Below are 27,487 nucleotides of genomic sequence, written 5' to 3'. Positions count from 1 at the left end.
ATCTAGAACTGTTCACTTCTCTTTTAAGGGTCTTGCCATCCATTTTCTTCTGTATTTTTCTTTGAATGTTTATTTTTATTTAAATAATACACTTCATGTTTAGAAATGGTGCTATCTGGATACATTGTTTACACACCCCTTCATGGTTACATGGAAGCAATCAGCTCACCCGGGAAGGGTTTTCTGACCAATCTCCCTTTGTTTGCATTGAGGGGAGTAGTTGTTCTCTTCTGGGAACTCATGAGGATGAGTTCCCAGAAGAGAACGACAAATCTGTGCTCAGCATGATCTCATTTCTCCTGTGGATGCTGACTTGCATTCATGAGCTTTAAGTTACAAATCAGAGTAAAACTCAAGCTAGCCTTGGTCTGTAAGATCTCGATTTTTGCAGCTCTCATTGATGGCTACTTCTGTGGTAGGGCTGTCTGTACAACTGGTTTGGAAATCGAGGATCAGATAGGCGGCCACTGCACCCAGTTGATCTCTGTGAGAGCTTGGGGAGAACATCCCTTAGGAGAGTGCGGCTGGTCGGCTTATGGAGCATGCCTGCATGCAAATCCCGATATTGTTTGCAATTAAGTCACTGCTCTGAGGTCCACAGCTACCAAGAATGACCCTCTTTGGACTGATTTTAGGAACAGAGTGGGTGGATCCTGAAGACCCAACCGTCATTGCAGAAACAGAATTACTGGGGGCTGCAGCATCCATTGAGGCTGCTGCTAAGAAGTTAGAGCAACTGAAGCCAAGAGCAAAACCGAAAGTGAGTGTCCTCGTGTGGCTGCTTGTCTGATGTCAATAGGTCTTCCAGTGGATGGCTGTGAGTGGAGCCAGGTGGGCTGCAGGGAGCTCATGTCCTTACCTGTGCTTGAACTAGTAACCTGCAAACCTGTTCTACCTACCTAGCACCTTTTTACAGGGTATGGAAAAAACCCAAGGGTGGGTCTTTCAGGTTAACCACCCCCAAGAAATACCTTTGGGTAGCCAGAGGAAGAATCCAGTTGTTTCTTGAAACAAAATCGTGATTTTTGTTTCACTATTATATGAAGCAGGTATTGGATGTTTTCTACAGAAAGCCCCAGTAATTGAATGTGAGACTGTCACCCTGTAATTTTCTGGTTTCCATAATGTTTTTTACCAAAAGTAACAATGCTGGGTCTCTCCTTTCCTTAAAAATCAATAGAGAGCAATGTGAACCTCAAAAGTGGACCCAGTAACAGACTTTTTTCAGTACATGCTGGAGACTATGGTTGACTGGCATGTTTTCTCCATCTATGGTTGTCATCTTGATAAATGTTGAGAACTTAGGATCATAAATATGTGTTAAGAGAAAGTCATTTAAAAGAAAGAGATACTTTAAGGTAGTGCAGTAGAGAGGACAAATAAAAAGATGGTGCACTGGTGCTGTCTGGGGGGCAAAGCCCAACCCTGTAAAGAAACCATAATCCCGTCTCCCCCATGGCTATCTTCACCAGGAGAATGGTGGAACCAAAGGGAGCCTCTTTATCTTTCTAGTCAAGCAAGTTCCTGCTGATAACCTCACCTCCCTTCCAAGGACCCACATACATTAGGAAGTAAAATCTGGCTCTTCTCAAAAAAAAAATTCGGATCTCCAGTTTAGATATGCCTAAAAGCATACCTTTAAAAAAAAAAAAACAAAGGGTGCAGTTTGAGCACTAAAATACACCAAAGTGCTCAAAAGCAGTTCTTGGGCTCATGATGTGTGTAAAATAGACATGGGCATATAGTCAATCTATTAAGTTTGCAAACATTCTTAAAACCTTGGAATTCTTAGAGCCAGTCTCCTAATTGTCACTGTAAATTTGGTAAAAGCCGTTTTTAGAATTTCTCATCTGAACTCAAAAGTTCAGAGTTTTGGCTTCTAGTTTTTGAGTTTGTCAAGGTCCTCTTTACTGGCCTTAACCTGAAGGTCTTAGGTGATACGAGATTTTGATCAAGTTTTTCTCAGCAAACTTCAGAGGTAAGTGTAGGGGTAAGGGCAACTCCATCTTCTAGACTTGACTTTATTTCTGCTTTATAAAATAAGTTCAGCATGAGTGGAAAACTTCTTTCAGCTAAGAAGCAGGCAGCCATTAACTGAGATTTTGAGGCTTAAACTTAATTCATTTTCCTTTCCCTTCTCTGATTTACCACATACTTTCCTGTCCTCTGGGGAAAGCTTCTGTCTGCTAGTGCTGCAGCCACGTCAGTTGCTCTTTCTCCTGGAGAATTAGCCTGGCGTTAATTTACACCAACCCTTCCCAAACTCTAAGAGCTGCTATCTCAATCCCTGTCCTGTTGTCCTTTTGCAGGATCCTCCCAAGCTCTGTCTGTTCTCAATTCTTCTTTCCCTCTGTCCAGCTCTTGATTTATCTCATGATTCTTGATCTGAAAAACAAGGTCATTAGAGTTCCTACCCCATAGGATTATTGATATAACAAATTAGGTAATTTAGAAATAGTGCCTGACATGTCATAAGACTTAGTAATATCACTATCACCAAAAATACACTTCTGGAACTTTTATCTACTACCTCCTAGGAAATGTCTGAAACAAAAGTTATTCCATGGATCCATGAGCTTATGGCCTCAGCAAAAAAAAAAAAAAAAACTCACATTGATTGCGTACCAAGCACATGCTAGTCAATCTTCTAGGTATTTTACATAGATTAACTCATCTGGTCCTTACAAGTCCACAAGGCAGCATCATTAGCATCCCTGCTCTAGGGATGCAGAATCAGAGCCAAATTACTTGCCAGAGTCAGGTGACCTCGACCGAGCTAGAAGCAGCACTGTGTGGGCTCCTGGTGGCAGTTTAGCCCACACCAGTCTTCCTGGCCTACCTAGTGTCCGAAACTCTGGTGCAGTCCCATGGGGGATGTTTTTGGTTTACCCACACCCTTTGAGCCGTTGATCACACCTCTGGGAATCTGTCCTGAGGAGGAAATCCAGAGAAGATAAAAGTTTTGTGTGCATAATAGAGTTGCTCCTTTCATCCTATTCAAAGCAGCAAGAATTTGGAGGTGACCCCGAGTGTCTCCTTGAAGGAGGAGTATGTAGCTGTTCAGAATAATGGTTGATCAGTCTGTGTAGCATGAAGAAGATGCTCCTGGCATAATATTAAGTGAAAAGAAAACAGCATGTGGAGTCATGTACTCAATATGATCACAGCTCTGTTAAACACTTGTGAATGAAGGAGACAGGTGGGGAATGTGCAAGAATGATGGTGGGACTGGGGTGGTGGGAGGGTCTATGTCTTAAAATATCATAAGACAATGTTTTAAAAATAATAGCACTTAAAAAGTTAGTGATGACTGCTGAACTGGGCCAGTTTGCTTTCCCCTCCTGCCCCAGGATCACCCAGCCTTTCTGTTTACAGTGTGGGTTTATAAGGAAAGCCAGGGTCACAGTTGATATAAGTGTTGATTTGAGTCCCTTCCTTGGGGGTACCTACTCTAGGTTACTCCCATCTTCATATGAGGGAGTATTTGGCCCTTCCTGAGTCTTTAAAATGATTAGAAATCTCACTCCAGCCAGTGACAAAGGCTCCCACCACATGGATTGTGTAATCTATAAAACCATTCTGAAGAACCCATCACCCTAAACCAGATTCTGTGCCTGTCTGGGAATGCCATCTGCTTTGTGGTTAATGCCTGCATGAAATAAAATATCTTTCTTGACTTAAAGAAGGAATTTCTCCTCAGTTTAAAAAAAGATCCCAATCTGACATCATAATCAATCAGTCTTTTGAGACCAACCAATTCTTCCCATCCCCTTCCAAAATGGAAGTCAATCAATTAATCAATCACAAATCCTCAGGGTTCTGTAAGTAGGCCATTGCTGCTACACCTCTGTCCCTGATAACTCTACATAAAGCCCCAGGCACCCAAGATTGGGTGAATGTGCTTTGCTTTGTACCTGGGAAGCAGCTCCACTGCTTTGAGGGAGTTTGGGGGATGGGCAATGTTTTCATCTCCATTGTTTTGCCCACCACATTCTCAGGTTGCCTGTTTTAAAAATGGAATGGTCCAGGGTTTGTAAAGATGATTCCTGGTATATTGCCAGCTTGGGCCCTTAAAAATGTAAGCATCTCTTTTTACCGGGAATCGCCCAGACACAAGTAACAAATTGGCATCTTTGGATCCACCGTTTGCTTGGGAAGATGGTATAAAGGCAAAATGAGAATATCGGTGAGCCCAGGTGCATGTGCCTAGGATACCGCTGATGGCGCCGTTTCCATACCTGCAGACACACCTGTGCTCCACAGACAGGTAACGGAGGTGCCGCAACGGTGCCCTCCCCATCCCACCCCCCTCCCGTGGCTGCAGCTTGCAATGCTGTGCCCCATTCTCAGCTCAGTCAGACCTGGATGCCTTTCTGCAGGCCTCTGTGTGATATGTTTGATATATTAGGTTGTTATTTAATCCAACTATATATCAAACATATTCCTACAGTGTCTTGCCCTGTCTCCGGGGGTTCCTAATATAGCTTATAAGGCAACAGGAAAGACTATGTTAGAATCACAGGTAGATTATTCATTGCATCTCTTTGTTATATTCCATTTCTTCTTGTAGCATTTAAAACCTGTATCTGTACTGCTAGATTATTTTGTTTATTATAGAAACAAATCATAATTAGTGATGTTTCATAAGAGCTTAGATATTATGTACAGCTTAGTTTTGTGCGGTGATGAATCCTTAAAGGCTGTGCTCAATGTTGGGAAATAAAACCCATGTTTGTGATACGAGACACATCTAGATTTACATTTCATTTAAGTTCAGTTTTACCCTGATCTTCAATTTAGAAATTAGTAATTTTCACAATCAAGCTTTCAGCAAAAAATTCAAGCACAAATCAACTCTCTGTAACATTCCTTTCCACCCACAGTAACAAAATGTATAAACCAAATCAGCCAAACCAAATGTATGGATGGTGAGTCACTGGGCTTTATATAAACCTTGGGGACTAAATATATCTAATAAAGATAACGCAGTGTGGATTATACTCTGTCTGTTGAGTTTCCTGTTGTAGGTTAACTTGTCAGTAGAGGTTGATAATATTTAGAATATGCCGACAATCAGAAAGTGATTCCATAGCCTAATTGGGAGCAACAGGAAGTTTGGGATTGTGAAACATTTTTTCCTGGCACGTAACAGCCTAACTCGGTTGGCTCTGACCTCCTCCCCCTAGAAGAGCTTGTGAAGGATATGTGAGTTCATTCTGATGTCTTTCAACAAACGACTTAAAACTGCTTTCTGAAAGGGGAAGTATTGTGCTAATGGCTCTGATTTTTGGTGCAAAGAGGAAGTGCTCTTGTAAAGGGCACTCCTGAATATACAGACACTACTCTATAAAGATAGTGAGCCAGAGGTGTGTACAGGTGGGTTAGGAAAGCCTCTCCTGGTGGGTCTAAGAGCCAGCCCAACGCTGCTGGCAGGGACTGCCTAGTGACAGGTCACAGCAGCAGAGAAGTGGTGACACGGTGGGGGCAATACAGTGTTGGAGCCCCAGCTTCCAGAGTTAGGAAGTGGAATCTGTCCCTGGGATCCTCCTCATTGAGAAGAGAGCAGTGGCTATGTGCCAGCAGGAGCTCCTCAGCCAGCTTCCAAGATGCTGCCATAGTCAGTGCTACCTTCACACAGCTAGACGGCGTTGTTTTGAGTTTTAAGTCCGGTTAAAGTTGTTTGGCCAAAATGACAGATAGTCATGGAAAAGCAACAGCAAGCTGTTCTGAATAATGAAAAGCTCAGTTTAAAAGGACTTGAAGTTTGAAGCTCATACAGTAGAATTGATGTATCTTTTTAGGGTACATTTTTCTGTTGACCAGCAGGCTCTACTGATTACTTGGGCAAATGGGAAAAGGCAACCAGATGTTCAGGGAGGAGAAGGATACAGTATTTTCTCTATGACCAAGCAGTGGGCATTGATCTCATGTACCACTAGCTGCTTCCAGGCCAGGAGACGTGAGGTGGGCGGAAGAGTAAAGGTGAGTGAGGCTGCTCGTCAGCATGTATTCCCACATGACTCCCCACCAAATAGAGCAGTGGGTCTCCCAGACCCTCCTCAGACACACACAGGATTCATGTCACATGACTTTACAGTGTAACAATTCTACCTAATTAAATCTTTGGAAAATTTCTGTCATCTGTTCTTCATCCATGCTTCCTAGATAGACACTCAAGTGCCTATATATTTTTTTTAAGAGTTTGACACATCTTTAAGAATTTTTCTATCAAATACAAATAGCAATTAGTAGATTCTGATGAAGGATGCTGCTGCTGCTAAGTCACTTCAGTCGTGTCCAACTCTGTGCGACCCCATAGACAGCAGACCACCAGGCTCCCCCGTCCCTGGGATTCTCCAGGCAAGAGTACTGGAATGGGGTGCCATTGCCTTCTCCGCTGATAAAGGATAGATGGATGGATAGATATCTGTAGCATAAACCTGGAATGACATACAGGAAAAAAAGAACAGAAATAGCAGTTAAAAGATTATTCCAGTGGTATTTAAAGAAAGAGTGGTGGCTGCTGTGGGAAAACTGCTCCCAAGATACTAATCGGACAAGCTTGGACTTTGTCCATCGGATGCTGCAGAAACATGCAATTATTCCACATCTGGATGCAGAGGCTGGTCCCTTCCCAGGTGGCTGGCATAACCATTTGGCAGCACTTTCTCTCTGGCACCTGCTTTGTCTGTTGACTGTTTCCCTGGAGTTTCCCCTGGGACCAGATCAACCTGGGGAAACCAGGCCAGCTGACCAGCTCTGGTCTCTTGGCAGTTCCCGTGGTTCTGAGAAGTTTCCCTTTTATTAGGACTAGTAAGCATGGTAGTCCTAAAGACAACCCACCTGGGGTCCTCCAGAAGAGAAGCTGACCTGGCTCACATACTGTTCAGGTCTTTGGGTACAGGTAAGGTCTCCCCTCCAGCACCTATCAACTCAAAATCAGAAGCAAACTGCTAGCAGCCAAACTCACTACCAAAAGGGAGGAACTGGGACTGCCTGTTCCACTCAGGTTTCCACCTGGCAGGAAAATGCTTCACTCATGTTATGGAAGTTCTTGTTGTTTGCCTTTTTTTTTCCCCTGGAGGGCATTTAAATTATGTGCAGATGTTCACACTTTAAAAAATTATACCCAAATATTTTTTTTAATTTTTGATGTGATTTATGACCTTGTTTTTAATTGTAAGCATCTACAAGGCCTTCGATAACACAAAACACAGCATGATTCCTAACTGGAAAGATAGTGCAGTTGAGTTGTAGTCTGGTTTTAGTGGCCAGCTGTGAGAGAGATGACTATGATGCTTATCAGCACTCAGCAAGGTGATCCCTCAGAGGAGGTTTTCAGGGAGGGAGGCAGAAATGAGGCTAGTGACCCTTAGGCCATCTCCTTTGGTTGTCTTCAGCTCCTTCACTGTCAAGTCCGTCAGGGGAAGGGACGCAATGTTGCAGGGATGTAATTCACAAAGAAAAGGGCAAAAAAGAGGACCACAGATGGAAACGTTCTTCCTTTGCCAGGTGCATGCCCAGGGACCTGTCTAGGAGGATGGGCTTGGTGGAGGTTAGTAAAGACCCTTTAGGAAAGAGGCCAAAAGAGAGGAAGGAAGAAAAAATGGAGTCTGTGCTAATTTTAGTCCATGCATTCTTTAAAAAGATTTCACAAACAAAAAATGAAATGTTTGTTTGATATCAGGAGAAGGACATCAAATTCCCCAGTCACATGGCCAGACAGGGCGGAGCAGGGACTGAAACCCAGTTGTCCATTTCCTGGTTGGGTGTCAAAGGAGGAGCTAGAAGCAGTGTCGACACTTGATGCTTCATTTATCTTTGATTTGTCTTTTTTCTTTGTATTGTCAGTTGTATTCAGAAATAGCAGCTAGAACCTTTATTAGAATTATGGGTGAAGAATAGGGTTTGGGCAGAGAAACAGCCTAGTTTAACTCACAGTCTGAAAAACTGTTGTTAAAAACCACAAAAAGTATATGTATTAATAGCAAAATGAAGTTAATTGTGAGTTATTGAGCATTTACTATATGCTCTGTGTATATTACTAATTTATATATAACAGCCTTATTGGATAGGTAGGCTGGAAGGTAGGTCAGGAAAATGAGTGAACTGCCACAAAGATTATGTTCTCAGAATGTTACTGTGTCCAAGCTCATACTGCTTGCCACACAACATGACAGTAAATTAACAGATGAAGCACTGGGACAAGGAATAGCAACTTTATTCAGAAAGCCAGCCGACAAAGAAGATGGTGGACTAGTGTCCCAAAGAACCATCTTCCCCGAGTTAGGATTTAGGCTTCCTTAATACTAAAAGGGGAGAGGGTGTGGTTGGTTGGTACACACTTCTTGGTTCTGGAATCCTTTGTTCTTGCACCTGTCCATGTATGTTTGGTCACAACGTTCCTATAAACTCAAACATGACACAAGTTATTGTCTGTTCTGCAACTTTTTGTCTCTAAATGAATGGAAAAGTGTTATACCTTTAGAGGCCAGAGCCTTGAGAATGGGCTAGTCTATATATTTCAGATTCTAGGCAACACTGTTAACTCATAGCAAATGCAATAGAATATAGAGGTTAAAGTTTACAAAAACAGATCCAATATGGAGTCAGATTTGTCCCTAGAACAAGAATTCCTGAAAGGTCGAAAGAAATGAGGAAAGGCCTCCCTTTTCCACCATCTTTTTCCCCCTCCTCCCTCTTCTCCATCAGTACAACAAGAGTCTCAAATGCTCTCTCGTGCACGGGAAGCAAGTAGTGAGGGAGTCAGCCCCAGGTGTGGCCTTTCCCGAGAGGGATCTCACCAGACCTCTAACTTTTTAAAAAAGAAGTTCTGGAGAAGATCACCTCACTGGAAAAATGTCAGCAAAGGGGTACTTAAGACTTTTCCCAAAGCTACTGAAAAGTCAAAGCTAGAGTCTGCTTGACAGTCCAGAAGAGACAGTTGCTGAGTATTATAGGTTACCTGGCCAATAGTCTTTTTGAGTAGAGACCTGGGAAAGAGTATTGTACAGAGGATGAGAAGGTGGATTCAGATCTCAGAGGCTGCAGCTGACACCTTCATTAAGGGCAGATTCTTAGCTTAACATCTGTTACACTATTTTGTAAAGAGGGCCTCTTAGTAACATGCTGCTGTGTTTTGCGTCTGTATATGCGTGAATCAGTGTCATAGACTGTGAGTGCCAGTTGAAGGAGACAGGTAGGGCATACAATTAACAACCCACAGTGTTCCACAGGGCAGAAGCCAGTGCTTTGATGTGTATGTCCAGTTATCCCCAGGGATCAGGAACGGAAAGTTACTGATGGGGGCACTTACTCCATGCTGCTCCCCTTTGCTTACCATGTAAATTGTCCTCTGGCTGAACTCTAGTACTCAGAAACTCATCTTAAATGGATACATTCAGCAAACCTTTTCTGCATGGGTTTCTCTACCTCATGCTATGCTCCAGAGACATAAGTTAGATGAAACAACAGCCCATGCCCTGGAGGAGATCACAGGCTGGTAGGATTCAGCTCACTGGTGTCTTGAGTACAGGCCTGCATTTACCCCAGGGTAGCCTATACCACCTGCATCTTGCACCAGATCCTCAGTGATCTGAGCAAGGAAGGGCTGTCCATTGACTGGCTCATTGAGTAAAAGCATTTCCTCATATTCAGGTGTCCTGGTCTGCAAATTATTTGCCAGGGTCCCCTAGCAGCATCTCCAAGTTACTGTTCTTCTGGATCTCCCAGCTACAGTGGGGTTTATGCCATTAACAGTCCAGCATTTGAATTGTGATTCTTTTATTTAGGGAAGGCCTTCAAAGACCGCACCAGTTCCACTTGTTTCCTTTTTTGCAACATGTTTAAGCATATGTCTTTCTTTTTCTTGCTGTGCTCACACCCCTCTCCTAGATTCCATCCTGTATGTTGGTGGGAGGAGCTAAAGCCAACAGGAACTCAGACCTCAGTACCATGGCTTTTCATGAATTCTCCTTGATTTAGAGAAATCCCATTTTCTCTTAGGCTAGAAGTTGTATGGTGTGAGGAAACGTCAAACGTTGATGCCTAATTTCAGCAGGAGAGATAAAGTGGGCATTTAGTCTTGATGGTAAATCTGGCCCACAGAAAGATACTGATCCAGCAGGTAGAAAGCAGATATCATCATAGAACTGTGCCCAACTGCAGCATTTAAATGTTTACCCTCCATCACAGTCAGCTTTATTAAGCCTTTTCTTTGAATACTCTCATACTTTTTAATCAGAGCAAATCTCCCAGCGACAAGGCTTCCTGCTATGTCTATTTTAAAATTTAGAGATCTTATAGAAAGGAAAAGATATTCATCAAAAGGCATTACAACACTTGCCATGGCAAGAAAAATATGTGGGCGTAAGAAATATTTTCAAGCTGAGTATGTATTTCAAGCATGTAGGGTTTTTTTAGATTTTTTTGGAGTGTAATTGATTTACAATGTTGCATTGGTTTATGGTGTACAGCAAAGTGACTTGGTTTTACACACACACACACACACACACACACATACACACACATATATTCATTCTTTTTCAGATTCTTTTCTCATATAGGTTATCATAGAATATTGAGTAGAGTTCCTTGTGCTATACAGTAGGTCCTTGATGGTTATCTGTCTTATATATAGTAGTGTGCATATGGCATATGTTAATCCATGTGTCTTATGAAAACAACACAGAATACTTCAAGGGTAGCAAAGGATATGGGAGAGGTCTTTTAAATTGATTCTAATGAGATATTCTTTTAGATCTATCCATGCTTAGAGCTGGCACTTAGTTTTAAGGAAATTCCATTTTTGTGCATGTTAAAATTTGGGAAATCAGAAACCTGCTATGAAGTGGACTCGATCTTGGAACCCATAGCATAGCTGAGGCCACCTGTGAAAAGGGCCTGGGAGATGTTAGGAGCCACCAACGAGCCTCCATCTCCTCATCTGCAAAATGAGTAGGAGCTCCATTTGGACTCAGAAACTCTGTGGTTTCCCCAGTGCTTATATCTTTTATAAGCTTAACTTTTCTTAACTTTTGCAGAACGAATTTCCAGAAAAGTTCTTAATTCAAGGTCACTGAATACACTGATCAGAGCCCAATACCATTTCTTCGTGGCTTGTGTATTGGGTTGGCCAACAAGTTCAGTTGAGTTTTTCCATAAAGATGTTACAGAAAACCCAAATGAACTTGTTGGCCAACTCAATATAATAGTACCTTTTATGCCAGAGTGTCTTACGATGGGTTGTTTCATGTTTCAGTAAACAAATTTTATATTCCACCATTACCACAGGCTTCCCCACCCCAGGAATCCAAACTTAATCTTTTGGAACTGAACCCATTTCTATCCTGAATGCTCCTGGAGCAAGACTTTGTCAGAAATAGAGAATATATTGCTTCTGTCTCAGAACTTCTCAAGTGCTGCCATCCATTTTCACATCCACAGGACATACATGGAAATGTTTTTCTGATAATGAGTTACTAAAACAGAAATGAGAATGACCACATCTTGAATCATGAGAGATACTGTAAAGAACAGGGAACTGGAAAAGCATTGTATCTGCGTATCCATCCCATTTGGTGTTTCACATGGGACCATCCGTGAGCCAATTTGGAGCCTCTGACCTGAAGTCTCCCCCCCACTGACACCCTAAGAGGTGGCCTTGCCTGGGAAAAACCTATCTTGATAGAGGCAGAAAGAAAGAAAGAAAGTGAAGTCGCTCAGTCGTGTCTGACTCTTTGCGACCCCATGAACTGTAGCCTACCAGGCTCCTCCATCCATGGAACTCTCCAGGCCAGAATACTGGAGTGGGTTGCCATTTCCTTCTCCAGGGGATCTTCCCAACGCAAGGATTGAACCCGGGTCTCCTGCATTGCAGGCAGATGCTTAAAGAAGCTTAGATTTAGATCATGTCTAGATTCTTCACACCCCCATATGACCTTGGGCCGGTACTCCACCTCCCTCAGCCTGAGTATTCCAGTGTAAATATAAGGATAAAGATAACTTCAGTGTAAGACTTTTTGCTTTTTTGGTGAAAATTAAACAAGTTAATGTGCATAGAAGTGTCTGACAAAACACTCACATGTAGTAGGCACTCTTAAAAGCGTATTGCTGTTGTACAGCATTAGTAATGTACTTAGTGCCACTGAATGGTATACTTAAAGCTGATTTGAAGAGTAAATTTTGTGTTACGTGTATTTTACCAACACACACAAAGAAAATTATTGCTGTACTTGACCATCATCTCTGAATGACTGAAAGGTTCCAGCCACATCTTTAATGTACTGTGACCAAAGAGCCACTTATCCATATCCACACTGGCTTAGAGCCACAGAGCAATGCTGCTGGAGGGGACCTTGCAGGTCATCTAGTCTGACCACCCTTTATGGTGATGCTCTGTCCCACTGAGTCTGGGACTAGGGTCTTTACGCTTGCCCAACTTTCCAAAAGCTTCTCTTCAACAACCCAGGCATTTTGGCAGCAGGAGACCTGGTGATAGTGAATTTCAAGCAGAGCCCTAATGACCTGTTGGTAGCCCCAGTGCAGTCAAGAGCCTATGTTCTTCCCCAGGTGGAGCCATGCCTCAGGTTTCCAAGGGGCCAGCCCTACCTTGACGTCACATTGCCTGATTTCTTTTCTACCATGTGTGATCTCTGGTTGGCATGTGACTCTCTGCTCAACCACAGAAATGCAAATACTGTTTTACCTTTGTTTTCACCCAAGAGAACTAAGATAAGATTTTTCAACAGCTAATAGCCATCTTCCTTTTATCAACCCATTTTTCAAACTTGACACTGTGAGCGAGTGTGCTACCACTTAGTCTTTGAATTTTGATTATTGATTATTTTGATTTGAGTTATTGATGTTGATGAAACCATTTGAATATATTTTTATTTCCCAGTGAATTTATGTCTTTTTAAAGACTCTGGTCTGGAAAAATCATCTGTCTTAGAATGTACTGATTTTAAACTTGTACAGAATCTCAACGCTGGTAATTTTTATCTTTTAGAGAGGGGGAGGGGGGAGGCAGCAGATGGAGAGATCTCCAGCCAACTTAAGCCTTTCTACCCTGGGTATGGTTTGTCCATAGGAAGCCATGTACAGTTGAAGAGCCAGGTGACCGAGAAGTAAGTCATTTGGCAGAAAGTGTCCTTTGGTTTATGAATTGTGTATGATGCTGTTTTCTTTTGGTTATAGCAAGCGGACGAGACCCTGGATTTTGAAGAACAGATCTTGGAAGCTGCTAAATCCATTGCTGCTGCCACGAGTGCCCTGGTCAAATCGGCCTCGGCAGCCCAGAGGGAGCTGGTGGCCCAAGGAAAGGTTTGTAAACCTCACTGGCCACGTGGGGAAAGTCAGTCTGCTGGAGCCTTTGAGGACCAAGGGAAAGGCAGTACCGCATGTGTTCTGAGCAAGGAAGCCCTGTCACCCCATCCATCCCCAAGTCACCCCACTCTGACCATCACACTGCACATTCTGCTTCAGCTTAACAGATAGAATGAAGGATTGGCTTCCAGGCCTCTCATCTGCTTCTTGTTAAGGAGAGCTCCCACTCCAGGCAGCCATCAGGGCCTGAACATTCATTTATTTTCCTGCTGTCCTTTAGTCTATTTAAAGATGTAAACTGTCATATGTTCCCGGTGGATGGCTATATAAGCACCGTAGTCAGGGGCTTTGTAATACCTTGTTCAGTTCCAATGACTCCATCCATTTTCTTAGGACTGTTGAGCTGAATGCCATCCAGTTCTGCAGTTAGCATTTTCCTGAGTTCTTTGGTCAAAAAACTGGTCTGTTTTTAAAGCTGAGATTTCTTCGACCTGCTTTATCTCCAGTCACCCATTCCATCTGCATTAGCGTGAAAGCCTAGTTCTTTTTCAGTGATCCAGAGGATTAATAGTACATTAGACTAATCCTGCATGTGGGAAGGCTTTTCAATTGAAAATATTCCATGTGTCCTGTTATGCCCATACGGCATGGAACCACTCTATCCAAATTACATCTTGCAGAAAAGACTTTCAATCATAGAGGCACCATGGAAATCCTGACAGGTTGGGGAAATTTGGTCACCATACCTGTCAGTCACTTCTGTTTGATATTAAAAGGCCTTTATGTCAGTGTACAGATGACAGATGTGATTGTGTCTTGACCTGCTGCTAAGTCGCTTCAGTCGTGTCCGACTCTGTGCGATCCCATAGACGGCAGCCCACCAGGCTCTGCCGTCCCTGGGATTTTCCAGGCAAGAACACTGGAGTGGGTTGCCATTTCCTTCTCCAGTGTCTTGACCTAAAAACTTGCAATAGAGATGGCTAGGCTCAGCTAGTGGCCTTCCATTTTCCTCCATGAAGTCTCTCGTAAGCTTGTTTGTTTTTGTTGTTTAGTCACTAAGTCGTGTCCTGCTCTTTTGCAACTCCATGGACTGTAGCCCACCAGGCTCGTCTGTCTATGGAAATATTTCAGCAAGAATACTGGAATGGGTTGCCATTTCCTCCTCCAAGGGATCTTCCTGACCCAGGGATTGAACCGTTTCTCCTGCACTGGCAGACATATTCTTTACCGCTGAGCCACCAGGGAAGCTTAGCCGTGTCTTAATCCAACCTACGTACACTGGCTCCTCTTTCCAAACCACTGTGTTCCAATTTGATGTATGTACATCTCCCCAGCCAGCCTAAATCTGTCCCTTTACCCTTCTCACTTATCCCCTATTGATGGAGCAGAGCGCCGTCCTTACTCACCTAGGACTTGTTAACTGGTTGATATGTAAAGACCAAATATGGATCATTGAGAAGAACATCCTACCTAGAAAGTTCAATTCATCTGCATCTTGAGGAAGACTCGTCTGCATGCTGGACAGAGGGCTAGATACTAGAGAACTGAACTCAAGTATGGCCAAGGCTTTGTCCAAGGCTTTGTCCTCCAAGGAACTTATATGTTCAAGCATATAAAAAGTTGGTAACAGAGGTTCTCAGAGTTGGACATGACTTGGCGACTGAACCACAACAACAGTGGTTCAGCTGGATTGAGGGAACTATATGCAGAACCTTGGGGCCTTATCTGACCTTTAAGAAGCCCTGATGTGATGCCTGTAATTGCTAAGAGATCCCCAGTTTCATATTCAAATTTAGCTACTCATCTCTTACCTCTCCACACACCTCCCACCAGTAAAGGTATTTGTTCCCATAGCTCCTTCTACATCTGGTCAGAAAACGTTTTATTTGTTGCCATAATTTCTAAATAGAAACAGAGATCATCCTACTTCCAGCTTCTCCCCACCCCTGACAAAATGGTCTGTATCTCCTTAAGACAGGGATCTGTGCTCAGTTGTACAGAGATGTACTCCTTTTTTAACATCGTCTGCCAGAAAGTCACAGTGTGACTCCCAGAGTCAGGAATCAGGAGAGGTTTCAGCTTTCCTCACCTCTTGAATGAAGAGGCCTCCGTGGCTCCGTGTTAGAAACGGGGAAGGGTCAGCAGAGGAAACAGACATGTCAAGATAGTCCCATCCATCGTTCCTAAGCCATTGTCCCAGAAATGTGGTACCTGACGGCTAAATGGAAGCCATTGAGAGCGTTTCCGTCACCTTCTTGTGGCCCAGGTGGAAACCGGCCAGGACCTGCAGTCTTGGAGCTGCTGGGGTCCTGCGTGGGAAAAGGTGCCATTGGCAGGGATCCCCGGGAGATGCTCCGTGTCTGATGAGCTGCTTTTCTGTCCAGTTCCAGGCCATGAGTAGGGCGTGAGGGATGCAGTCACCCTGCACCTTCCCACTCTTCTTTCCCCTTCTATGCTCCTCTCTAGGTGGGTTCCATTCCCGCCAATGCTGCGGACGACGGACAGTGGTCGCAGGGCCTGATTTCTGCCGTGAGTCACTCTCTCCTTCTTCCCCATTGGCTTTTTGGATCCCCTGAGGGAGGTTTGGGCCTGGGGTCACTTCTCTGTTGACTGTTGCCAGGCCCGGATGGTGGCAGCCGCGACCAGCAGTCTCTGCGAGGCAGCCAACGCCTCAGTGCAGGGACACGCCAGCGAGGAGAAGCTCATCTCATCTGCCAAGCAGGTAGCTGCATCCACGGCTCAGCTGCTTGTGGCCTGCAAGGTGAAGGCTGATCAGGATTCGGAGGCCATGAGGCGGCTACAGGTAATGATCACTGATGCTGGTGGGAAAATACTCCTGTTGGAGCAGGTAAGTGTCACCAGAGGGTAAGCAGTCTAACTTTCTTGGCATGACCCACTGGACCTTCCATCAACCAGCTCCGTCCCACATTTCTCATTTCCTGCCACACGAGGCATGCATCCTATACCTGCTGCCCCGCCAAACTGATGGTCTCCACGTGTACCTTCTGGTCTCATGTCTTGGGGCCCTCCTCCCACCAGACCAGTCTTGGTGAACTCCTGCTCATCTTTCATGACTCATCTCCAAAGCCACCTCTTCTGGGAAGCCCTCCTTGACTCCTAGGCCTTGGGGAGTCAGTCCCTTTTCTGCCCTGCCAAAACCTCTGATCAGACCAACCTTATGGTTCCTGTCACCCTGTACCACCAGATTTATCTGTATGTCTGCCTTTGATGAGACTGAGGTTCTTGGGTGCAGGTCCCAGATCTTTATCTTTGTATCTCTCACCCCTAAGATGGTACCTGTTTCAGTGGAGGCTCTCATTTAGTGTTAAAGAAAGGAGCCAAAGGACTGAAGAATTTATATGAGATGCTGCTAAGGTTTCCCAGAGCTCAACACACTTATGAGGGTGACGCATGAATCCTGCCCAGTGGATCTAAGTTTTCCTGATTGTTTTCATTATTGAAAGTATTTTAAACACAGTAAAGGAAATGTGGGAATGAAAAAGATAGCCTCAGCATCTTCATGTGTCTAATGTTATTTTTTCCCTCGCCCTATTTTTATCTTATACAAAATGCTTTTGTCTAGTTGTCATCCTAAGAAGAGACATTCTGCATTGTTTCACTTCACATTTTATTACACTTTTTTTTTTCCTTGAAGAAGTCTTCGTAATGGCCCTGTGCAGTGCTAATTGGTTCATTCTTCATGAGTCTCATTTTTAATGATTGCATGACATTCTATCGACTGATTATGCCAGAATTTCTCTTTACATTAGACATATTTGTGTCCAGTTTTCTAGATGTTCGCTATTATAAATGTAATGCACATTGTTTATGTTGCTAAAAATGTTTATGTACGATCATAAATGGCAGAAATATTTGAATAATTCCAGCGAAACTCCAGACTTTTGTTGTTATTTCCTAAGTTGTAAAGTGCATTGCAGTCGTTTTGTCCTCCTGTGTCAATCTCTCTCCTTCACCTTCCTTCATTTTTCTCCTGGCATAAACCCAGGAGGGTAGTGAGGAGCTACATGTTTATGAATGTGTGATTTATGGATTCTGGGGACACTTCTTTGGAAAATGTCCTGAGTTAAGAGATACCTGGGTTCAAGACCTCTACAGATACCTAGGTTCAAGACCTTAATGCCTCTACAATGCATTAAGTGCATGATCTTATACAAATCATTTCCAACCTTTCAGGCCTCAGTTGCCTCTTTTGTAAAATGAGGATAGAGATGCTGACACTGGCTCTTACAAGAATCAAGAAATGTAAAAGTGCTTTTGTAAGTCCTAAGGATTTACACAGGTGCAGCCGAGCATCACTCTTATGTCATCATTTCTGACTTAACTGTATGCTACAATGTTGTATGAGTCCCTTTCAATGACCCAGAGGTTCTCTGGGGCTACATAGACGTGTGTTCAAATCCCAGCTCTGTAATTTATCAGCTGCAGGATCTTAGATTATTCAACTTCACTTTCTTCATAGAAAAGTGCACTAATAATTTCTGACCTTATAAAGCTATTTTGAGAATAGGCATATGATGACTGCTTGTCTAGTGCTAATGGACCTCCCCTTCCCTTCTTGTGCAAGCCCTCATGGTCCCCTTTGACCACTTTTTTTTTTTTTAACCCCTTGGCCACTTTAGACCACCAACCAGATGAGCCAGTTAACTTTTTATTTTCATATTTATTTATTTATTTGATCATACTGGGTCTTAGTTGCAGCATATGGGAATCTAATTGCCTGACCAGGGATCAAACCTGGGCCCCCTATTTTGGGAGCGTGGAGTCTTAACCATTGGACCACCAGGGAAGTCCCCAGTTAGCTTTGAGAAAATTTCAACACTTGGACAGCTTACCCTCAAGTTCAAGTTCTTGACTCTAAGGGGACTGGGCAAGGACTATGGGAGATTTAACAAAACCTTGACCGCAATGAAAAGGAAATTCCAAACCTCAGGTGGCAGAGGTCAAGTCCCCTGGTCCACTCTTACTGAAGATCTAGGCTACATGAGGACCATCCCTTCTGTAACTGTCTCTAGCACCTGCCCTTCCTTGAGCCTGCAGCCCAAGGCCAGCTGTGACTCTAAAACTACTTCTATAAAGGCCCTAGTTACTGCAGGGCTCCATTCCTCCCGTGGTGGGGGAGGGGTACGTTGTGCTCCCTTCATTCCCTCAGAAAGCATTAGGTAAGCACAAGCCCTGGGTAACCACTGCTCCCAGTGCTGGGGATGCAAAGATTAAAGTCACAGCCCCTGCCTTCAAGTTACTCACTGTCCAGCGGGGAGAGAGGCAACCACAAGTGTGGTAAGGGCTGCAAAGAAGCTATCACAGAGCTTTCCAGGGGCACTTGGGAGGGTGTGGGTAAGGCCAAGGCGGACAGAAAAAGTGATCTCTGAGCCAAGTCCTCAAGTATGCCTCAGCTGGATGGGGCAGGAAGAGGTGAATTTCTCACCCAGAAGACAGCTCCTGAGCAAGCTTCTGTTAACCTACATGTCATAGTGCTATAATCATGTGTTCACATAACTGTAATTCCCATAAGAATTGCATGTTCCTTGGGAGCCAGGAAGTATGTCTCAATCTGATGAATGAGCTAAGGTTAGGTAGGTGCCAATGCTGGTAGAATCGATGGATGGATAAATAGTTGAATGGATGGGTGGATGGGTGGACGGACAGACAAATGAATACTACCTAGAGAGAAACTCTGTGTTATATATCATTGGATGATAAATAGATTCCTTGTCTCATGAACTGTACCTCCATGTCTGTTCTTGCTGAATCCAAATGACTGTTTTTAATGTTATCATGTGTGTCTTGTCCCCTCTCCAGGCAGCAGGAAATGCTGTGAAAAGAGCCTCAGACAACCTTGTTCGTGCAGCCCAGAAGGCAGCATTTGGCAAAGCTGATGATGATGATGTTGTAGTGAAAACAAAGTTTGTAGGGGGCATTGCTCAGGTTTGTGATTAAACCCAGACAGTGTTTACTCCTAAGATGAGCAATGAGACACAAAATAACAGTGGCTTAAACAAGATGGGAGTTTATTTCTCCCTGGTAAGACAGTCTTGGGTGTAAGCAGTCTATGGATGGTATGCCAGCTTCTTTGTGTCTGTGATCCAGGTTCCATCTGCCTTATCACTCCACCATCCCTGAGATGTTTCCTTGGCCACTTGGTCTGAGATGGCTTGATAACTGCCTCAGGTTTCCAGCCAGCAGGAAGATGAAAAGTTAGGGCAGGCATGACTCTGAAGTTGTCTGCATCACTTAATTCACATGCCATTGGCCAGCGCTCAGTTGCATGGCCAACCTAGCTGCAAAGGATGCAAGGAAATGCAGTATTCTTTTCTGAGTAGCAGTGTGCCTACCTAAAAATCAGGGATTCTCTTATAGAAAAGGGAAAGAAGAGAGTTGGAGGATAGCAATATTATCTTCAAATGTTGCATTTGGAGCTGCTACTCCAGATCTTTGGCCCTAGAGAAAAAATGAATGATGACCCTCTCCCAGAAGTTTTACAAGAGTGGATGGGAATCTGACTTATGCGGGCCTGCATTCTTGTGCGTGAGAGTGGGAAGGAAAGGTCAGGAAACTGGGCTTGCAGTTTGGGTATGTTCATATAAATCCTTCATGCAAGATGGGTTTTCCACCAGGAGCACTGAGGCTCTGTGGCTGAACTTACTCATTCCCATACCTTACTTAGCTCTTCCTAAACCATTTCCTGTATTTGGAAATATATAGGATACATTTTTTGGAGAAGGAAATGGCAACCCACTCCAGTATTCTTGCCTAGAGAATCCTGTGGATAGAGGAGCCTGGTGCGCTGCTGTCCATAGGGTCACATAGAGTCAGACATGACTGAAGCAACTTAGCATGCATGCATGCATTGGAGAAGGAAATGGCAACCCACTCTAGTATTCTTGCCTGGAGAATCCCAGGGACAGAGAAGCCTGGTGGGCTGCCGTCTATGGGGTCGCACAGTCGGACACAACTGAAGCAACTTAGCAGCAACAGCAGCAGGATATGTTTTTACCAGAATCTCTTTCTCGATACAGTAGTTCCATGAGAAATTCCATGAAGAAGGTTCTGTGATCCAACAGTTCTGGGAATCGCTGACCTCTGTTCTCCTTCCTCAGATATCACAATGCTCGTTAGTCTAGCAAGGCTCTGAAAAGACCTTTGGTTTTCAAAAATCCACGTGGCTTTCTAGAGCACAGGCTTACACTTTCCCCTTAAAACCTATGAACTAATATTCTTCAGATCACACCTTAGAGGCTTGAAATAAATATATGAAAGCCGTCTAGTAGTTAAGGACTCCAGCTTTAGCTTCAAGAATACCAGAGATGGGTCCTACTCCACTAGCTGAGGACCTTCGGGAAAGTGGACCCACATCTCTTGAGCTTCACATTTCTCTTTGGAACAGTGAGACATTCAGTAGGCCACACTTTACAATGTCACCATGGAGGTGATGGAACACTCCATGTGAAGTGCTTATACCACAGCCTGGTGCATCATAGGGATGCAGGCCATGCTGCTGCTGCTGCTAAGTCGCTTCAGTCTTGTCCGACTCTGTGCGACCCCACAGACGGCAGCCCACCAGGCTCCACCGTCCCTGGGATTCTCCAGGCAAGAACACTGGAGTGGGTTGCCATTTCCTTCTCCAGTGCATTAAAGGGAAAAGTGAAAAAGAAGTTGCTCAGTCGTGTCCGACTCTTAGCGACCCCATGGACTGTAGCGTACCAGGCTCCTCCATCCATGGGATTTTCCAGGCAAGAGTACTGGAGTGGGGTGCCATTGCCTTCTCCGGATGCAGGCCATATTGGTTATTAAATCAGTGGCCAGAAATCGGCTTATTGTCTTGGATCATTAGTCTTAAAACCTGAACCATGGCCCAGAGGTGGGTCTCCAGAGTTAAGAACACGCCGTCTTGGGGCAGTGCTGTGCCCCGCGGCAGCAGAGGCTGTGGGAGCCCTTGAGGCGAGCATGGAGGGGAGGGCAGTTTGCTAGAAACTTTCACAGCCCTCCAGCTTGTTGCTTTCCCTCTAGATCATCGCCGCCCAGGAGGAAATGCTGAAGAAGGAACGAGAACTGGAAGAAGCAAGGAAAAAACTGGCCCAGATCCGCCAACAGCAGTATAAATTCCTACCCACCGAGCTGAGGGAAGACGAAGGCTAAGGCCAGAGCCAGGGTTGCGCGCCCCAGGGGCCGCCGTGCGCGAACTGGACGGACCACGGTCCTGGGAGGCGGGGCGCTGCCCGGGGAACTGCCCGCCTCCCCCTGGGGCGAGCCCGGAGCCCTGAGCGTTCTGGCTCCCTCCGCTGTGCTGTCAGGCACCGGCTGCATGATCGCGATGTCGCACGGTACAGTGAGTCCCACCCACAGCTCCTCCACCGCCTCCCCCCACCTCACTGTATCTCAGGAGAGAGGGGCGCGGGTTCACGGACTGTTACCAAAAAGAAGTCAGTATTACGTCGTCCTCAGACACTCGTGCTTCTGTTGGTCCTTCTCTAGGCCTGCTGCTGGGCCTGCTGTGAAATCTTAATAGGAAAAAACAAAAACAGCTCGAGGGAAATCACTAATGCCATAGATACTCGAAGATCTTCTTCTCCCTCTCAGGCGAAGGTGGACATTGGAGTTGGACACGGTTCATAAAAGCCAGGAACATAAACCAGTGTGGACTCCGGGAGGGCAACTCAGGCCTTCCTGCCTGTCTCTAGCACTGGTTCACCCAGAGGGTGAACAATACCTGCTCCTGTTTGCACGCTTTATTGCCTCAGTGTGTAAGCTCCTTGTACAATCTAGATCCAACTTGTATTCTGTGGCCCAGAAAATTGAATGATTTTTTTTCCCTCCATAATCCAAAGGGCAGAGGCATGGGGCACTGTCAGGGCTCGGTGCGCAGGGGCTGTAATAAAATGTGTGGGCTCCTTACTCTGCAGAGGCTGTTTGAGTTCATACAAATTCATCCACATAAACCCAGGTCCTCCAGGTGGCGGTCAATACAACAGCCCCCACCATAGGCATTGAAAGTGAAGATTTAACTCCAGTAAAGCCATTCCTTGGTGACCCTGTCTTCTAGGTCCCATGTCAGGTTCTCTGCTCTCAAAATGGTCAGCATTCAGAATTCTGTTTAAAAATCTGTCACCCACTCTCTAACCCAAGATGGATGTTTTCTCTATGTCCTAATAGTCCTAAAGCCCAGATGCATTCTGACACCATTATGAATTTTTAACAACATAGTTTTGCTAATTAGCCCATCTTAAAAGTGATGACATACGATGTTTTCAGAGTTTGTCTTCTGGATGCCACAGTTCAAGAATCTTACATTTCCCACCCCCACCTCCTTTCTCTTTTCAGAGCCCTCTCCTTGGAAGGGCATTTTAAGACTTTTTTTGAGCCTTGCCCCAAGACAGTACGTGAAGGATGAATGGCTTGTGGGATATATCCTAATGCCAGGTAGCAGGTGTCTTTGAAAAAAATTTGATTGAGTGAAGACAGTGGTGATGGAGGTACGTGGTTTTTTAAAGCTGGTAACTGTTGACAGCAGTCATCCTCCACTTCTCCAGTCATGTGGTCTCACATCTCATATTTCATTCACAGGATAGTTTGAATATTCCACCTGGGGAAAAGCTGATGCTTTGGTCCTCAAAAAGTATCACCTGTAGACCTTGCCCGAAGGTCCTGCTTTAACAGACACTGGCCCAAGCCATGGTTGTAAAATGCAATTAAACTTTGCATGGCTCCTCTTATTTATAAGAGACTTGTAAGTGCTCTACATAGAATTTTTTCCCAGGCAAGTAGGAAGCTACAGGAACTACAGTATAAATGAGAAGCAAGTGGAGAGAGTCTGTAGAGAGCTGGGCATGAAGGTATCTAAAGAAGAGGGAGCTGGCCGGGCCCTGCCATCTAATGGGAGAAGCTAACAAACTCGTGGCTTGCCCTGCTCAGGTGTGGCCAGAACAAGTCTTCATGCTGTTCTGGGCTGCACCCTGTCATTCTTAGCCCGTGGACTGGGGGCTGTCTCCAAGAATCCCTTTGCGGATGGGCATAGCATGCTTTCTGAGACTCTTAGGAATCAGATCCAAAGGCTCAGGATCTAGATGTGCTAATGGCCTCACATAGCCGGCCTCTGGGGAGCCCCACCACGCCCCACCATCATCCCCTTGTCTTTCAGGCTATGTGATTGCTCCTCCCCTTCCAGCTGTCCCGGGTCACAGCCTGACATCCCAGGAGCCAGCCAGTGAGTTCTGTATCCCTGCCTCAGAGTCGTTTAAAACCTGTCCTGAGTTTGGTATCAGAAAGCCAGGTGGAAGGCCTGTCCTTTTTACAACTCCAAAAAACAGGTATGAAACAAAGTTCATTTTGTAGGACCTGTGTGAATATCCTCCATCTGGCACATTCTGCGGCTGTGAGCATTGGGGAAGCTGGTTCCCCACCTGGGGTGTTGCTGGGTTTTCATCTGTCCCTTGCCCGTCCACCCTGCGCCACATACATGAGTGGCCTCGTGACTGGCTTGGCCTCTCCCCATTTCATGAAATGGGGGAAAGGCTGTGCTTCAGGCATGATGTAATAGGTGCTCCTGTAGGTGTCCCCGGATGGCAGCAAGGGAGGGAGGGTTCTGGTTTTCCTTCAAAGGGAAATATGAATTTGGGGGGAGCGGGTGTGAAGTTTCATTTCAGAGCATCTAACAAGCGAGTGGTTTCAGATGAAAAATGGTTCCAAGCCTGGAGCATAAAGATGCCTCTCTGTGTGAAGGGGGAGTGGGGGAGTAGGTGTGTAGATGTGTGCCCCATGAGAGGAACTGACAGGAACCTTGAACTGATCTGAAGTTCAAAAAAAGGAACCTGAACTGGAGTTCAGAACTGCCAGGTGATTGGGGAGTTTGGGCTTTGCTTGATTCTGCCTTTCAAAAAAAGTCTCTGAGTAAGAATGCTCAAGCCAATTCAGTTGAACAAGCAGCTCTTGTTTAAGTTGCTGGCATCGGGTCAGGTGCATGCCAGATGATCAGTGCCAGCAGGAACCTTGGGTCGTAGGCACCTTTCAGTCAGGTGTTGTGAGCCCCCCAGGCCGTCTGCAGAGCACTTACATGGTTAAGTGATGAGCCCTGTGTGCTTTATCCCAGAAAACCCCTTAGGGCTTCTCATAGGTTCTCCCTGCTTGCATTCTGCGTGTGTTGTTAGTGAGTTTACAGATAACCAAAGTATATTCCGTATTTCTCAAAATGTTATAACCAAAATTCACCCAGGAGAGTGAACCCTACCACCCACGTGTTCCCAAAGCCACAACCTCACACGGGAGCCAGGCAGCAGGGTGATATGCTGAGCGAGCCTGCTTCCTCCATGGGTGTGAACCCCCAGATCTTCCCCAGCGCTGAGGTTCTGGATGCCAGCTGGGCCCCCAGGGATCTGGCTATCTGCTCCCAGCACAGGCTATCCATATGTTTCAGCACTCAGACCCCTGGAGGAAGCAGCCCTCTGCTGACCAAGGTGATAAGGCCGTCTCTCAGAGCCTTGAGGGGAGCCCAAGGAACTGGGGGATATTCACTTCAGGCTCAGAGGCAGTAGAATTCAGAAACCCAGAGGTCCTGAGAGCTCAAGCAACTCATGTCCCACCTCAGCACAGCCTCCTTCAAGTGCTGGCCTCGGGATGGCCTCTGGCGGAGAAGGCATCTTCCCCCACAGGGTCCCCAGGCGCCATATTGAAATGTCCCTGAGATGACTGTTCCATCCTTGTGAGCGTCTGCTCGGTGTGTTATGTTCATGGGCATTAGGAACAGGCATGTGACAGAGCATCTGTGAACTGAAGAAACAAACACTACAAAGAGTTCTTCTCTATAAAGAGGTTTGGCTTTGCCTTCCTCAGAGCTCCCCTCCCACCCCCATGGGCTTCCCTGTGTCAGTCACCTCGTGTCGGCATCTCCTGATTCCACAAAGCATGCAGCTGGGTCTCCCTAGGCCACCTTCTTTCCAAGCTGAAAAATCTGCAAGGAAGTGGGATAGCGGAGTTCTGCCCCAGGTCATAATGTCTTTATTGATCTGGTCACATAAATTATTATTTTTTTATTCACCAGAAATAAACTTGTAAAGGACTGAACCCGTGTGAAAGTCTCATGGGAATGGGAGGAACATGGAAGAGAGGAAGAGGAGACTGTGTCTTTATCATGTGAGAAAAACTCCCCTTTGAGCACTAGCTCTGTAGTCACCAACCTGTGTTAGAGGAAGGGAGGGAGAGAGAGAGACCGAGGCAAAGCCACAGGGAACCACTGAATTCCATACAGCATTGTTAACTCTGGAGGAAATTCAAACAAGAAATAGGCCCTAAGTAGGAAGATGCTATTATCTTCCTCTTAAAGAAGCAGGGTCCCAGACAAGGAATTCAGGCTGTGGGACCACACACATCCCCTGATGTGAAGGTTGCACAGCTAGATGAACTGTGCAGATGTTCTTCTATGAACCTGACTCGGAGCCTGACCCTGGAAGGATCATTTTACCTTCAGCTGCCGAGGCAGAAAGGCAGCCTCCAGAGATTTTGACCCCTCCTTCCTGTAGAGAGTGGGCACACAGGTTGTTTGGCCAGAGTCCTTGTTTGGGGGAACCAGACTTGGGGAAACTGTGCAGCATTTCTAGTCTGTGAGAGGGTAATGTCAAAGAATCACCATAGCAACGGAGAGACTGTCACCACTATGTCTGACAACTAAGAGGACTTTTCCTCTTAAAATGGTGATTTAGAATCATTAAGCCTATTAGTCATGTTTTTCTATCTTTGACTTAAAAATGGGGGTGGGACTGACTACCAGAGACAGGAAGGTGGGAAGTTCTGAGATGTGTGGTCCTGGAGCGAGTGAGAGGGGCTAATGTTTGTGGGGTGTCCTGGATGAACTGGGCTGGACATGCAATCCCCTCAGCCCTGACCAACAATGGGGAAGGTGCTGTGGCCGTTTTTCAGAGGGACAAACAACTCACCAAGACTGGACATTGGCAGGCGTGAGATTGGAAGCTGTCTGTGGGAATTCAGACTCTCTGCAGCTAAATCAGGCTGATTACAATCAAAGATAATAAAAAATTACTCACTACCCCTTCACCTACTATGTGCAGGACACTGGGGACCCTATCTTATTCCTGGAGAAGGTCACAGTCCAGGGAAGACAAACCTGAGCCCAGACCAGGGGACAAAGAGGGCAAAACCTTGAATAGGAACAGCCTTCGAGCAGAGGGCGTTTGGCCTGACTCCTGATGAATCGGAGTTCCCAGGCAGAGAAGCCAGGGGAGAAGGTGAAGGCAGCATTCCAGGTAATGGGAAGGGCACATGCAAAGACCTGGATTCATGAGGGGTTGGTTGCTTAGGGGGACAAGAAAGGATTCAGCATGGTCAGGGCTAAGGGTGAGCGGCATGGAGAGAAAGGCGGCCAGGAGCCCAAGGAGGGCCTTGCTCAGGCCAGGGCTCTTGGGACGGTTAGCTGATGAATCACTCTATGGGCACATCAGAAGAGAGATTCTGTCTTCACAATCCAAGTGTGGGGATGACCTGACCATGGTCAGCAACTTGGGAGTGAGTGGGCCCCAAGCTGCTGGGCCAAATATGTTCAGAGCAAGGAAAAAAGGATGAGAGCCAAGCCACCAAGCCTCTCAGGGAGATCCCATAGCAGGAAGGACCAATGCCAGGAGTCGGGATAGGCTTTGCTTAGAGGGGAGAGGGGGTTTTGTCTCTAGATGGCCAGCACTTACTGTACTACTGTACCAGTAGGTACTTGTGCCCAGGCACCGACCTTTATTACCCCTTGAGTCCCCACCACAACACGTAAAGCATGACCCATGTTGTTGTTTATTTCCCAGGCAAGAATACTGGAGTGGGTTGCCATTTCCTTTCCCTGGGGATTCCAACCCAGGGATCGAACCTGTCTCCTACATTGCCAGGTGGATTCTGTACTGGGGCACCTGGGAAGCCCAAAGCATAGGCACTCTTTCATCCTAATTGTATAGATAAGGGTGTTCTTGCCTGAAAAATCCCATGGACAGAGAAGCCTAGCGGGCTACAGTCCGTGGGGTCACAAAGAGTCAGACGCGACTGAGCACACACACAGACATAGATAAGACTGAGGCCCAGAGAGGTTAGGTAACTTGCCTAAGGCCACACAGCTAACAGAACTGGGATCTCCCAACCACCGTGTTAAGATCACACA

At 45.5% G+C, this 27,487-nt stretch overlaps 1 protein-coding gene across 14 annotated transcripts in view; it reads left to right on the top strand.

The window, feature by feature from the left end:
* The window catches only part of TLN2 (talin 2), a 493,069-nt gene extending 470,830 nt beyond the window's left edge, over positions 1-22,239 (top strand). For 12 of the 14 annotated variants that reach the window (XM_081507557.1, XM_081507550.1, XM_081507555.1 and 9 more), the window contains 6 exons: positions 636-760; positions 13,198-13,323; positions 15,793-15,855; positions 15,947-16,129; positions 19,147-19,272; positions 21,355-22,239. In XM_081507557.1, the coding sequence (XP_081363683.1) occupies positions 636-760; positions 13,198-13,323; positions 15,793-15,855; positions 15,947-16,129; positions 19,147-19,272; positions 21,355-21,483 (752 nt within the window). In that variant the 3' untranslated portion in view covers positions 21,484-22,239. Of the gene's footprint in view, positions 1-635; positions 761-13,197; positions 13,324-15,792; positions 15,856-15,946; positions 16,175-19,146; positions 19,273-21,354 lie in introns of all 14 variants that reach the window. The other 2 variants (XM_081507547.1, XM_081507558.1) reach the window with 1 other exon arrangement.
* Positions 22,240-27,487: the final 5,248 nt, after the last annotated feature.

This window comes from Giraffa tippelskirchi, chromosome 7 (assembly GCF_054371585.1).
Source record: "Giraffa tippelskirchi isolate mGirTip1 chromosome 7, T2T-mGirTip1v1.2.pri, whole genome shotgun sequence".
NCBI classification, from domain to species: domain Eukaryota; kingdom Metazoa; phylum Chordata; class Mammalia; order Artiodactyla; family Giraffidae; genus Giraffa; species Giraffa tippelskirchi.
Note: the sequence above shows the minus strand (reverse complement) of the source record. Positions and strands in the feature narration are given on the sequence as shown.